This window comes from Mobula hypostoma, chromosome 28 (genome assembly GCF_963921235.1).
Source record: "Mobula hypostoma chromosome 28, sMobHyp1.1, whole genome shotgun sequence".
Lineage (NCBI taxonomy): Eukaryota > Metazoa > Chordata > Chondrichthyes > Myliobatiformes > Myliobatidae > Mobula > Mobula hypostoma.
Window position 1 is genome coordinate 29,486,316 of NC_086124.1, and position 14,206 is coordinate 29,500,521.

Sequence of the window (14,206 nt, forward strand, 5' to 3'; positions counted from 1 at the left end):
TGGGAGGAAACCAGAGCACCTGGGGCTAAACCCCGCATTCCACGGGGAGGATGTACTGAGGATGCTGGAATTGAACTCGGAGCTGTAAGTAGTGTCGGACCAGGTTAATGAAGGAATGGGCCAGATCAATGTGACACCGAGTAATGAGATCAAGAACCACAAGAGGGATTAATTTTCCCACAAAATCACATCCTGACCCGACCCTCGGCGTTGAGCTAACTGCGACACTCTCCAGTGGCACCCAACTCCACGTCACCCTGCGCTCCGGTGGGGATATAGTCCCAACCTGCTCAAACTCTCTGGGAGTCCCGGCAACATCTTTGTAAATCTTCCTGTACCATTTCAAGCCAAATCACACCTTCCCTATAACAGAGTTGTACACAGGACTCCGTGCGGCCTCACCAGTGTCTCGTACAACTGCAACTTAATATCCGACTCCTGTACCCAGCGCACTGCTGATGAAGGCCAGCGGGCCAAATGCCTCCTTCAGCACGCTGTCGAATTGTGGCACCGGCGTTGTGTGGGATGGGGATGTCCAGAATCCTTGACCTTCCCCAAAATCTCACCGAATTAAATTCTCCCCCGTTTCTCCTGCAGTCTCTTTGTCCCACCTCCCCCCCTCACTTGAACACATTGCTGTCGTCGATTAGCACTGTCACTGTCTCTGAAAGCTGACGTGAAATATTCCACCCTTCCTCTCCCCTCCCTCTCTCCCCTCCCTCTCTCCCCTCCCTCTCTCCCCTCCCTCTCTCCCCTCCCTCTCTCCCCTCCCTCTCTCCCCTCCCTCTCCCCCTCTCCTCCCCCTCCCCCTCCACCTTGCTCCCTTTTCCCCTCACCCCCCTTCCTCCCCCCCCGTACCACCCCCTCCCTCGGTGTGCCCCTCCCCACAGGTGGCTGCGAGCCTACGAGAGTGCCGTCTCTTTCCACTTCAGCCACTACTTTGTGAGCTTCCTGTCGGAGAGCAGCAGCACCCTGGCGGGGGCCGGCTTCACCACCCACAAGGAGCATCTCCAGTGGTAGGTGTCGTCAGAACATTAAACTCTCCCACACAACGACACGGGCGTCCGGAACGAGGGTCTGATTCGAGTGGTGGCAGAGTGGGCAGTTGGGGGGAGTGATGGCAAAGTGGGCAGTTGGGGAGTGGTGTCAGAGTGGGCAGTTGGGGGGAAGTGGTGGCAGAGTGGGCAGTTGGGGGGGAGTGGTGGCAGAGTGGGCAGTTGGGGGGAGTGGTGGCAGAGTGGGCATTTGGGGGAGTGGTGGCAGAGTGGGCATTTGGGGGGAGTGATGTCAGAGTGGGCAGTTGGGGGGGAGTGGTGGCAGAGTGGGCAGTTGGGGGGGAGTGGTGTCAGAGTGGGCATTTGGGGGGGAGTGGTGGCAGTGTGGGCAGTTGGGGGGGAGTGGTGGCAGAGTGGGCAGTTGGGGGGGAGTGGTGGCAGAGTGGGCAGTTGGGGGGAGTGATGTCAGAGTGGGCAGTTGGGGGGGAGTGGTGTCAGAGTGGGCAGTTGGGGGGAGTGGTGGCAGAGTGGGCAGTTGGGGGGAGTGGTGTCAGAGTGGGCAGTTGGGGGGGAGTGGTGGCAGAGTGGGCAGTTGGGGGGGAGTGGTGTCAGAGTGGGCATTTGGGGGGGAGTGGTGGCAGTGTGGGCAGTTGGGGGGAGTGGTGGCAGAGTGGGCATTTGGGGGGGAGTGGTGGCAGAGTGGGCAGTTGGGGCGAGTGGTGGCAGACTGGGCATTTGGGGGAGTGGTGGCAGAGTGGGCATTTGGGGCGAGTGGTGGCAGTGTGGGCATTTGGAGTGGTGGCAGAGTGGGCATTTGGGGGGAGTGGTGTCAGAATGGGCATTTTGGGGGGGAGTGGTGGCAGAGTGGACAGTTGGGGGAGTGGTGGCAGACTGGGCATTTTGGGGGGGAGTGGTGGCAGAGTGGGCATTTGGGGCGAGTGGTGGCAGAGTGGGCATTTGGGGCGAGTGGTGGCAGTGTGGGCAGTTGGGGGGAGTGGTGGCAGAGTGGGCAGTTGGGGGGAGTGGTGGCAGAGTCGGCATTTGGGGCGAGTGGTGGCAGTGTGGGCAGTTGGGGGGAGTGGTGGCAGAGTGGGCATTTGGGGGGAGTGGTGGCAGAGTGGGCATTTGGGGAGAAGGAGCAGGGGCAGACCGGGGATTGGGGAAGAGGTGGGTGTGGCACGGGTGTGGAATCCACTGTAGATTCTTCTGTCTCTCCCTCCTCAGGGACCTGGTGGTGTCGCGGCCCTGGAACATCGAATTGCCTCGCTCCATGGTGGAGGTTGTGACGAGCTGGAATATACCCATGTCCCGCTGGCTAAACACCTGTAGGTACCAAGTAATACCCCTTACCAACCCCTGCCCCCATCCACGAACACCGAATCCCTTCCCTCCAACAGCCGTGCAATTCCCTCCGTCTGTCCTTCCGTACCACATGAAGCACAGAGCGTGAAACTGGCAGCTGGGTCCTCTGCCTCATCACTCTAATGCATGGTTTTGTAGCACCCTGGGTCAGACACACACGGGGAGCACCGTGCACAGTTCCCATCTCCGTATCCCTGGGTCAGACCCACACCGGGAGCACCGTGCACAGATCCCATCTCCCTATCCCTGGGTCAGACCCACACCGGGAGCACCGTGCACAGATCCCATCTCCCTATCCCTGGGTCAGACCCACACCGGGAGCACCGTGCACAGATCCCATCTCCCTATCCCTGGGTCAGACACACACCGGGAGCACCGTGCACAGATCCCATCTCCCTATCCCTGGGTCAGACACACACCGGGAGCACCGTGCACAGATCCCATCTCCCTATCCCTGGGTCAGACCCACACCGGGAGCACCGTGCACAGATCCCATCTCCCTATCCCTGGGTCAGACCACACCGGGAGCACCGTGTACATTCCCATCTCCGTATCCCTGGGTCAGACCCACACCGGGAGCACCGTGCACAGATCCCATCTCCCTATCCCTGGGTCAGACCCACACCGGGAGCACCGTGCACAGATCCCATCTCCCTATCCCTGGGTCAGACCACACCGGGAGCACCGTGTACATTCCCATCTCCGTATCCCTGGGTCAGACCCACACTGGGAGCACTGTGCACAGTTCCCGTCTCCCTATCCCTGGGTCAGACCCACACCGGGAGCACCATGCACAGATCCCATCTCCGCATCCCTGGGTCAGACCCACATCGGGAACACACTGTACATTCCCATCTCCGTATCCCTGGGTCAGACCCGCACTGGGAGCACGGTGCACAGTTCCCGTCTCCCTATCCCTGGGTCAGACCCACACCGGGAGCACCGTGCACAGATCCCATCTCCCTATCCCTGGGTCAGACCCATACTGGGAGCACCGTGCACAGTTCCCGTCTCCCTATCCCTGGGTCAGATCCACACCGGGAGCACCGTGCACAGATCCCATCTCCCTATCCCTGGGTCAGACCCACACCGGGAGCACCGTGCACAGATCCCATCTCCCTATCCCTGGGTCAGACCCACACCGGGAGCACCGTGCACAGATCCCATCTCCCTATCCCTGGGTCAGACCACACCGGGAGCACCGTGTACATTCCCATCTCCGTATCCCTGGGTCAGACCCACACCGGGAGCACCGTGCACAGATCCCATCTCCCTATCCCTGGGTCAGACCACACCGGGAGCACCGTGTACATTCCCATCTCCGTATCCCTGGGTCAGACCCACACTGGGAGCACTGTGCACAGTTCCCGTCTCCCTATCCCTGGGTCAGACCCACACCGGGAGCACCATGCACAGCTCCCATCTCCGCATCCCTGGGTCAGACCCACATCGGGAACACACTGTACATTCCCATCTCCGTATCCCTGGGTCAGACCCGCAATGGGAGCACTGTGCACAGTTCCCGTCTCCCTATCCCTGGGTCAGACCCACACCGGGAGCACCGTGCACAGATCCCATCTCCCTATCCCTGGGTCAGACCCATACTGGGAGCACCGTGCACAGTTCCCGTCTCCCTATCCCTGGGTCAGATCCACACCGGGAGCACCGTGCACAGATCCCATCTCCCTATCCCTGGGTCAGACCCACACCGGGAGCACCGTGCACAGATCCCATCTCCCTATCCCTGGGTCAGACCACACCGGGAGCACCGTGTACATTCCCATCTCCGTATCCCTGGGTCAGACCCAGACTGGGAGCACTGTGCACAGTTCCCGTCTCCCTATCCCTGGGTCAGACCCACACCGGGAGCACCATGCACAGATCCCATCTCCGCATCCCTGGGTCAGACCCACATCGGGAACACACTGTACATTCCCATCTCCGTATCCCTGGGTCAGACCCGCACTGGGAGCACTGTGCACAGTTCCCGTCTCCCTATCCCTGGGTCAGACCCACACCGGGAGCACCGTGCACAGATCCCATCTCCCTATCCCTGGGTCAGACCCATACTGGGAGCACCGTGCACAGTTCCCGTCTCCCTATCCCTGGGTCAGATCCACACCGGGAGCACCGTGCACAGATCCCATCTCCCTATCCCTGGGTCAGACCCACACCGGGAGCACCGTGCACAGATCCCATCTCCCTATCCCTGGGTCAGACCACACCGGGAGCACCGTGTACATTCCCATCTCCGTATCCCTGGGTCAGACCCACACCGGGAGCACCGTGCACAGATCCCATCTCCCTATCCCTGGGTCAGACCCACACCGGGAGCACCGTGCACAGATCCCATCTCCCTATCCCTGGGTCAGACCACACCGGGAGCACCGTGTACATTCCCATCTCCGTATCCCTGGGTCAGACCCACACTGGGAGCACTGTGCACAGTTCCCGTCTCCCTATCCCTGGGTCAGACCCACACCGGGAGCACCATGCACAGATCCCATCTCCGCATCCCTGGGTCAGACCCACATCGGGAACACACTGTACATTCCCATCTCCGTATCCCTGGGTCAGACCCGCAATGGGAGCACTGTGCACAGTTCCCATCTCCCTATCCCTGGGTCAGACACACACGGGGAGCACCGTGCACAGTTCCCATCTCCGTATCCCTGGGTCAGACCCATACTGGGAGCACCGTGCACAGTTCCCGTCTCCCTATCCCTGGGTCAGATCCACACCGGGAGCACCGTGCACAGATCCCATCTCCCTATCCCTGGGTCAGACCCACACCGGGAGCACCGTGCACAGATCCCATCTCCCTATCCCTGGGTCAGACCCACACCGGGAGCACCGTGCACAGATCCCATCTCCCTATCCCTGGGTCAGACCCACACCGGGAGCACCGTGCACAGATCCCATCTCCCTATCCCTGGGTCAGACACACACCGGGAGCACCGTGCACAGATCCCATCTCCCTATCCCTGGGTCAGACCCACACCGGGAGCACCGTGCACAGATCCCATCTCCCTATCCCTGGGTCAGACCACACCGGGAGCACCGTGTACATTCCCATCTCCGTATCCCTGGGTCAGACCCACACCGGGAGCACCGTGCACAGATCCCATCTCCCTATCCCTGGGTCAGACCCACACCGGGAGCACCGTGCACAGATCCCATCTCCCTATCCCTGGGTCAGACCACACCGGGAGCACCGTGTACATTCCCATCTCCGTATCCCTGGGTCAGACCCACACTGGGAGCACTGTGCACAGTTCCCGTCTCCCTATCCCTGGGTCAGACCCACACCGGGAGCACCATGCACAGATCCCATCTCCGCATCCCTGGGTCAGACCCACATCGGGAACACACTGTACATTCCCATCTCCGTATCCCTGGGTCAGACCCGCACTGGGAGCACTGTGCACAGTTCCCGTCTCCCTATCCCTGGGTCAGACCCACACCGGGAGCACCGTGCACAGATCCCATCTCCCTATCCCTGGGTCAGACCCATACTGGGAGCACCGTGCACAGTTCCCGTCTCCCTATCCCTGGGTCAGATCCACACCGGGAGCACCGTGCACAGATCCCATCTCCCTATCCCTGGGTCAGACCCACACCGGGAGCACCGTGCACAGATCCCATCTCCCTATCCCTGGGTCAGACCCACACCGGGAGCACCGTGCACAGATCCCATCTCCCTATCCCTGGGTCAGACCACACCGGGAGCACCGTGTACATTCCCATCTCCGTATCCCTGGGTCAGACCCACACCGGGAGCACCGTGCACAGATCCCATCTCCCTATCCCTGGGTCAGACCCACACCGGGAGCACCGTGCACAGATCCCATCTCCCTATCCCTGGGTCAGACCACACCGGGAGCACCGTGTACATTCCCATCTCCGTATCCCTGGGTCAGACCCACACTGGGAGCACTGTGCACAGTTCCCGTCTCCCTATCCCTGGGTCAGACCCACACCGGGAGCACCATGCACAGCTCCCATCTCCGCATCCCTGGGTCAGACCCACATCGGGAACACACTGTACATTCCCATCTCCGTATCCCTGGGTCAGACCCGCAATGGGAGCACTGTGCACAGTTCCCGTCTCCCTATCCCTGGGTCAGACCCACACCGGGAGCACCGTGCACAGATCCCATCTCCCTATCCCTGGGTCAGACCCATACTGGGAGCACCGTGCACAGTTCCCGTCTCCCTATCCCTGGGTCAGATCCACACCGGGAGCACCGTGCACAGATCCCATCTCCCTATCCCTGGGTCAGACCCACACCGGGAGCACCGTGCACAGATCCCATCTCCCTATCCCTGGGTCAGACCACACCGGGAGCACCGTGTACATTCCCATCTCCGTATCCCTGGGTCAGACCCACACTGGGAGCACTGTGCACAGTTCCCGTCTCCCTATCCCTGGGTCAGACCCACACCGGGAGCACCATGCACAGATCCCATCTCCGCATCCCTGGGTCAGACCCACATCGGGAACACACTGTACATTCCCATCTCCGTATCCCTGGGTCAGACCCGCACTGGGAGCACTGTGCACAGTTCCCGTCTCCCTATCCCTGGGTCAGACCCACACCGGGAGCACCGTGCACAGATCCCATCTCCCTATCCCTGGGTCAGACCCATACTGGGAGCACCGTGCACAGTTCCCGTCTCCCTATCCCTGGGTCAGATCCACACCGGGAGCACCGTGCACAGATCCCATCTCCCTATCCCTGGGTCAGACCCACACCGGGAGCACCGTGCACAGATCCCATCTCCCTATCCCTGGGTCAGACCCACACCGGGAGCACCGTGCACAGATCCCATCTCCCTATCCCTGGGTCAGACCACACCGGGAGCACCGTGTACATTCCCATCTCCGTATCCCTGGGTCAGACCCACACCGGGAGCACCGTGCACAGATCCCATCTCCCTATCCCTGGGTCAGACCCACACCGGGAGCACCGTGCACAGATCCCATCTCCCTATCCCTGGGTCAGACCACACCGGGAGCACCGTGTACATTCCCATCTCCGTATCCCTGGGTCAGACCCACACTGGGAGCACTGTGCACAGTTCCCGTCTCCCTATCCCTGGGTCAGACCCACACCGGGAGCACCATGCACAGATCCCATCTCCGCATCCCTGGGTCAGACCCACATCGGGAACACACTGTACATTCCCATCTCCGTATCCCTGGGTCAGACCCGCAATGGGAGCACTGTGCACAGTTCCCATCTCCCTATCCCTGGGTCAGACCCACACCGGGGGCACCGTGCACAGATCCCATCTCCCTATCCCTGGGTCAGACCCATACTGGGAGCACCGTGCACAGTTCCCGTCTCCCTATCCCTGGGTCAGATCCACACCGGGAGCACCGTGCACAGATCCCATCTCCCTATCCCTGGGTCAGACCCACACCGGGAGCACCGTGCACAGATCCCATCTCCCTATCCCTGGGTCAGACCCACACCGGGAGCACCGTGCACAGTTCCCGTCTCCGTATCCCTGGGTCAGACACACACGGGGAGCACCGTGCACAGTTCCCATCTCTGTATCCCTGGGTCAGACCCACACCGGGAGCACCGTGCACAGTTCCCATCTCTGTATCCCAGCGTCAGACGCACACCGGGAACACAGTGTACATTCCCATCTCCGTATCCCTGGGTCAGACCCACACCGGGAGCACCGTGCACAGATCCCATCTCCGTATCCCTGGGTCAGACCCACACCGGGAGCACCATGCACAGATCCCATCTCCGTATCCCTGGGTCAGACCCACATCGGGATCACAGTGTACATTCCCATCTCCGTATCCCTGGGTCAGACCCGCACTGGGAGCACTGTGCACAGTTCCCGTCTCCCTATCCCTGGGTCAGACCCACACTGGGAGCACCATGCACAGATCCCATCTCCCTATCCCTGGGTCAGACCCATACTGGGAGCACCGTGCACAGTTCCCGTCTCCCTATCCCTGGGTCAGATCCACACCGGGAGCACCGTGCACAGATCCCATCTCCGTATCCCTGGGTCAGACCCACACCGGGAGCGCCGTGCACAGTTCCCATCTCTGTATGGGGAACGGTGAAGGACAGAGGTCTTGTATTTCGTCTGGGTAGCATCCAACCTGATGGTATGAACATCGATTACTCAAACTTGCGGTAATGGCCCCCGTCCCCTTCACCATTCCACATTCCCTTTTCTCGCTCTCTCACCTTGCCTACCCATCACGCCCCCCCCCCGTGCTTCTCCCCCCTTTTCTTTCTTCCAGGGCCTTCTGTCACCTGTTAGATTCCCCCTGCTCAAGCCCTGTATCTCTATCACCAATCAACTTCCCAGCTCCTTACTTCACCCCTCCTCCTCCCCTTCCCGGTTTCACCTATCACCTTGTGTCCCTGTCCTCCCCCCACCTTTTAAACCTCCTCTTCATCGTCTTTTCTCCTGTCCTGCCCGAAACGTTGACTGTACTCTTTGCCATAGATGCTGTCTGGCCTGTTAAATTCCTCCAGTATTTTGTGTGTGTTGCTCGGATTTCCAGCATCTGCAGGTTTTCCCTTCTTTGCATTCCATCGTGGCTGATTTATTATCCCTCTCAACCCCATTCTCCAGACCTCTCCCCATAACTTTTGAGGCCCTGACTAATCAAGAACCTATCAACCTCAGCTTTAAATACCCAATGACTTGGCCTCCTTAGCTGCCTGTGGCAATGAATTCCACAGATTCACCACCCTCGGGCAAAAGAAATTCCTCCTCATTGTTGTAGCGTGGATGAGATCACTGGAGAGACAGAGTCACTGGTAGATACAAAGCAGCTTCTTTATTCGACACAACAAAGTACAGCGGGCATTTTACAGACGGGGACGCTTTCCGCAGAAAGGTCTGCTAGCCCAATATGGGCTCGATATTTATATGCTAAACACAAAGGCAATCGCTACTTAAAAAGTTACAGACAATGCTTCCTTTTGAAGTTACATACAAAATATCACACCATCCTTTCCTTCTGACGCCAACATGTCTGGGTTGGTATCCACAGCCTTTAGGATTTACTTGGCATTTTACGTGCTAACGTAGAAGACAATTAATACTTATAATGTATAGATAATACTGTCTTCGAAACTACAGCATCTGGTCAAACTACGGTGCCAGAAGCATCCGGTATTCACACCTTCTAGGAAGCCCATTGTGGTGGACTCAGTCCACAGTCCTTTGTCAAACAGTTAAAATGGAAGTCTGCAGGCCAAAGTCATTTAAGTCTAAACAAATCATCTACCCAAAAAAAACTCACTCTAACACTGATAACTGTTCTAAAGCAGTGGTCCCCAACCACCGGGCCGCAAAGCGTGTGCTACCGGGCCACGAGAAAACGATATGATTTGGCGATATGAAACGATATGAGTCGGCTGCACCTTTCCTCATTCCCTGCCACACACTGTTGAACTTGAAATAACCTACCAAATCATACCAAATAACACATAAAACCTAAAATAACACTCACATATAGTAAAAGCAGGAATGATATGATAAATACACAGCCTATATAAAGTAGAAATAATGTATGTACAGTGTAGTTTCACTGAGCAGAATCGGGCAGATTAAGCCAAAACCGAATTGTAGAAAAACAAATCGGCACGTCACGCATGCGCACACAGGTGCCCGCGCAAGGCGTCATGGTAGTCTTTCTCGGGGTAAACACAAGTGTCCCGTATTTGACTGCTACTTTTGTCCCTTATTTGGGAGTGAGAAAGTTGGCAACCCTACTTGAACACGCCCCACCCCATGGTCGGCCGCTCTGCAAGAATATTCAATATTAAACCGGGCCGTGGTGCGAAAAAGGTTGGGCACCCCTGTTCTAAAGGGACATCTTTACATTACGTGGCTGTGCCCTCTGGTCCTAGGAAACATCCTCTCCAGATCCACCCTATCTCGGCCTTTCACCATTCGATAGGTTTCAGTGAGATCCAGTCTTCTAAACTCCAGCGAGTACAGGCCTAGAGCCATCAAACGCTCATATGTTAACCCTTTCATTCCTGGGACTGGACCCTCTCCAATGCTGCATACCTTTTCCTAGGAAAGGCGTCCAAAACTGCTCACCGAACTCAGACATGTGGTCTGACCAATGCCTTATAAAGCCTCAGCATTACATCCATGCCTTCATATTTTAGTCCTCTGGAAATGAGTGCATTTACCTTTCTCACCACCGACTCAACCTGAAAGTTATCCTTTAGGGAATCCTGCAGGAGGATTCCCAAGTCCCTTTGCACATCTGAATTTTGAATTTCCTCCCCATTTTGAAAATAGTCTATGCCTTCATTACTCTTACCAAAGTGCATCACTGTGTACTTTCCTACACTATATTCCATTCGCCACTTCTTTGCTCATTCTTGTAATCTGTCTCAGTCCCTCAGCAGACTCCCAGCTTCCTCAACACTACCTGTCCCTCCACCTATCTTTATATCATCTGCAAACTTGACCACAAAGGCATTAATTCTGTATTCCAAGTCGTTGGCATACTGCGTAAAAAGAAATGGTCCCAACACCGACCCCTGCGAAACAGGGGCAGCCAACCAGAAAAGGCCTCCTTTATTCCCACTCTTTGCCTCCTGCCAATCAGCCAATCTTGTATGTACGCTAGTACCTTTCCTGTAATACCACGGGCTCTTACCTTGCTAAGTAGCTTTGTGTGGCACCTTGTCAAATGCCTTCTGAAAGACATCTAATGACTCTCCGTTGTCTATCCTGCTTGTTATTTCCTCAAAGGATTCCAACAGATTTGTCAGGCAAGACTTCTCCTTGAGGAAACCATGCTGATTTTGGTCTATTTTATCATGTGCCTCCAAGTACCCTGAAATCTCATCCTTAATAATTGGCTCCAACATCTTACCAACCACTGAGATCAGACTAACAGGTCTATAATTTTCTTTCTTCTGCCTCCCTCCCTTCTTGAAGAGTGAAGTGACGTTTGCAATTTTTCGGTCCTCCAGAATCGTTCCAGAATCTGGTGATTCTTGAAAGATGCCTCCACATCTCTTCAGCCACCTCTTTCAGAACCCTGGGGTGTAGTCCATCTGGTCCAGGTGACTGATCTACCACGTTCAGACTTCCCAAGCACCTTCTCTTTACTTCTGCTCCGTAACACACTCAAATTTCTGATATACTGCTAGCGTCTTCCACAGTGAAGACTGATGCAAAATACTTATGCAGTTTGTCTGCCATTTCTTTGTCCCCCATTACTACCTCTTCAGCGTCATTTTCCAGTGGTCTGATATCTACTCTTGCCTCTTTTTATCCTCTTTTATATTATGGGCTCACTTCCCAAACCTCTAACTTCCCACAGATTTTTGCTATATTATGTGCCCTCTCCTTTGTTTCTGTGCTGTCTTTGACTTCTCTTATCAGCCACAGTTGCCTTTAGAACACTAATTTATCTTTGAGACGTACCTGTCCTGCGCTTTCTAATTTGTCCGCAGAACCTCCAGCCATTGCTGTTTTGCCATCATCCCTGCTAGTGTCCCCTTTCAATCAACTTATTTATTTATTTTATTTATTTAGTGCAGAGTAGGCTCTTCCTGCCCTTAGAGCTACACCTCCCACCAATTCCCCCACTTAATGGTAGCTTAATCACAGGACAATTTACAATGACCAATTAACCTACCAGCTGGTACGTCTTTGGGCTGTGGGAGAAAACCAGAGCACACAGAGGGAACCCACACAGTTACGGAGAACGTACAAACTCCTTACAGGCATTGAACTGGGGTCCCCTGTACCGTAAAGCGTTGTGCCAACCACTACACTACTGTGCTCCACACTTTGTCCAGCACTTCTGTAATTCCACTTACTCCACTGTAATACTGATGCAGAGTCTGGCCCTGTAGCTCAGAAGGGTAGGGCAAGGAAGAGGAGGGCAGTTGTGATAGGGGACTCGATAGTAAGGGGGTCAGATAGGCGATTCTGTGGACGCAGTCCAGAGACCCGGATGGTAGTTTGCCTCCCTGGTGCCAGGGTCCGGGATATTTCTGATCGTGTCCAAGATATCCTGAAGTGGGAGAGTGAGGAGCCAGAGGTCGTGGTACATATAGGTACCAATGACATAGGTAGGAAAAGGGATGAGGTCCTGAAAGGAGAATATAGGGAGCTAGGAAGGGAGTTGAGAAAAAGGACCGCAAAGGTAGTAATCTCGGGATTACTGCCTGTGCCACGCGACAGTGAGAGTAGGAATGCGATGAGGTGGAGGATAAATGCGTGGCTGAGGGATTGGAGCAGGGGGCAGGGATTCAAGTTTTTGGATCATTGGGACCTCTTTTGGCGCAGGCGTGACCTGTACAAAAAGGACGGGTTACACTTGAATCCTAGGGGGACCAATATCCTGGCAGGGAGATTAGCGGGGGCTACTGAGGTGACTTTAAACTAGAATGGTTGGGGGGTGGGAATCAAATTAAAGAGGCTAGGCGTGAGGAGGTTAGTTCACAACAGAGGGATGGGAACCAGTGCAGAGAGACAGAGGGGTGTAAAGTGAGCGTAGAAGCAAAAAGTACAAAGGAGAAAAGTAAAAGTGGCAGGACGACAAATCCAGGGCAAGCATTAAAAAGGGCCACTTTTCAACATAATTGTACAAGGGCTAAGAGAGTTGTAAAAGAGCGCCTGAAGGCTTTATGTGTCAATGCAAGGAGCATTCGTAATAAGGTGGTTGAATTGAAAGTGCAGATTGTTATTAATGATTATGATATAGTTGGGATCACAGAGACATGGCTCCAGGGTGACCAGGGATGGGAGCTCAACGTTCAGGGATATTCAATATTCAGGAGGGATAGACATGAAGGAAGGGGAGGTGGGGTGGCGTTGCTGGTTAAAGAAGAGATTAACACAATAGAAAGGAAGGACATAAGCCGGGAAGATGTGGAATCGATATGGGTAGAGCTGCGTAACACTAAGGGGCAGAAGACGCTGGTGGGAGTTGTGTACAGGCCACCTAACAGTAGTAGTGAGGTCGGAGATGGTATTAAACAGGAAATTAGAAATGTGTGCAATAAAGGAACAGCAGTTATAATGGGTGACTTCAATCTACATGTAAACTGGGTGAACCAAATTGGTAAAGGTGCTGAGGAAGAGGATTTCTTGGAATGTATGCGGGATGGTTTTTTGAACCAACATGTCGAGGAACCAACTGGAGAGCAGGCTATTCTGGACTGGGTTTTGAGCAATGAGGAAGGGTTAATTAGCGATCTTGTCGTGAGAGGCCCCTTGGGTAAGAGTGACCATAATATGGTGGAATTCTTCATTAATATGGAGAGTGAGATAGTTAATTCAGAAACAAAGGTTCTGAACTTAAAGAGGGGTAACTTTGAAGGTATGAGACGTGAATTAGCTAAGATAGACTGGCAAATGACACTTAAAGGATTGACGGTGGATATGCAATGGCAAGCATTTAAAGGTTGCATGGATGAACTACAACAATTGTTCATCCCAGTTTGGCAAAAGAATAAATCAAGGAAGGTAGTGCACCCGTGGCTGACAAGAGAAATTAGGGATAGTATCAATTCCAAAGAAGTAGCATACAAATTAGCCAGAGAAAGTGGCTCACCTGAGGACTGGGAGAAATTCAGAGTTCAGCAGAGGAGGACAAAGGGCTTAATTAGGAAGGGGAAAAAAGATTATGAGAGAAAACTGGCAGAGAACATAAAAACGGACTGTAAAAGCTTTTATAGATATGTAAAAAGGAAAAGACTGGTAAAGACAAATGTAGGTCCCCTGCAGACAGAAACAGGTGACTTGATTATGGGGAGCAAGGACATGGCAGACCAATTGAATAATTACTTTGGTTCTGTCTTCACTAAGGAGGACATAAA

General features: G+C 54.8%; 1 protein-coding gene across 1 annotated transcript in view; it reads left to right on the plus strand.

Annotated features, from left to right (window-relative positions):
* Positions 1 to 14,206, plus strand: part of LOC134338707 (protein-serine O-palmitoleoyltransferase porcupine-like) — a 44,386-nt gene that overhangs the window by 15,127 nt on the left and 15,053 nt on the right. The window contains exons 7-8 of the mRNA XM_063034753.1: positions 891 to 1,016; positions 2,220 to 2,320. Of these exons, the coding sequence (XP_062890823.1) occupies positions 891 to 1,016; positions 2,220 to 2,320 (227 nt within the window). The remainder of the gene's footprint in view (positions 1 to 890; positions 1,017 to 2,219; positions 2,321 to 14,206) is intronic.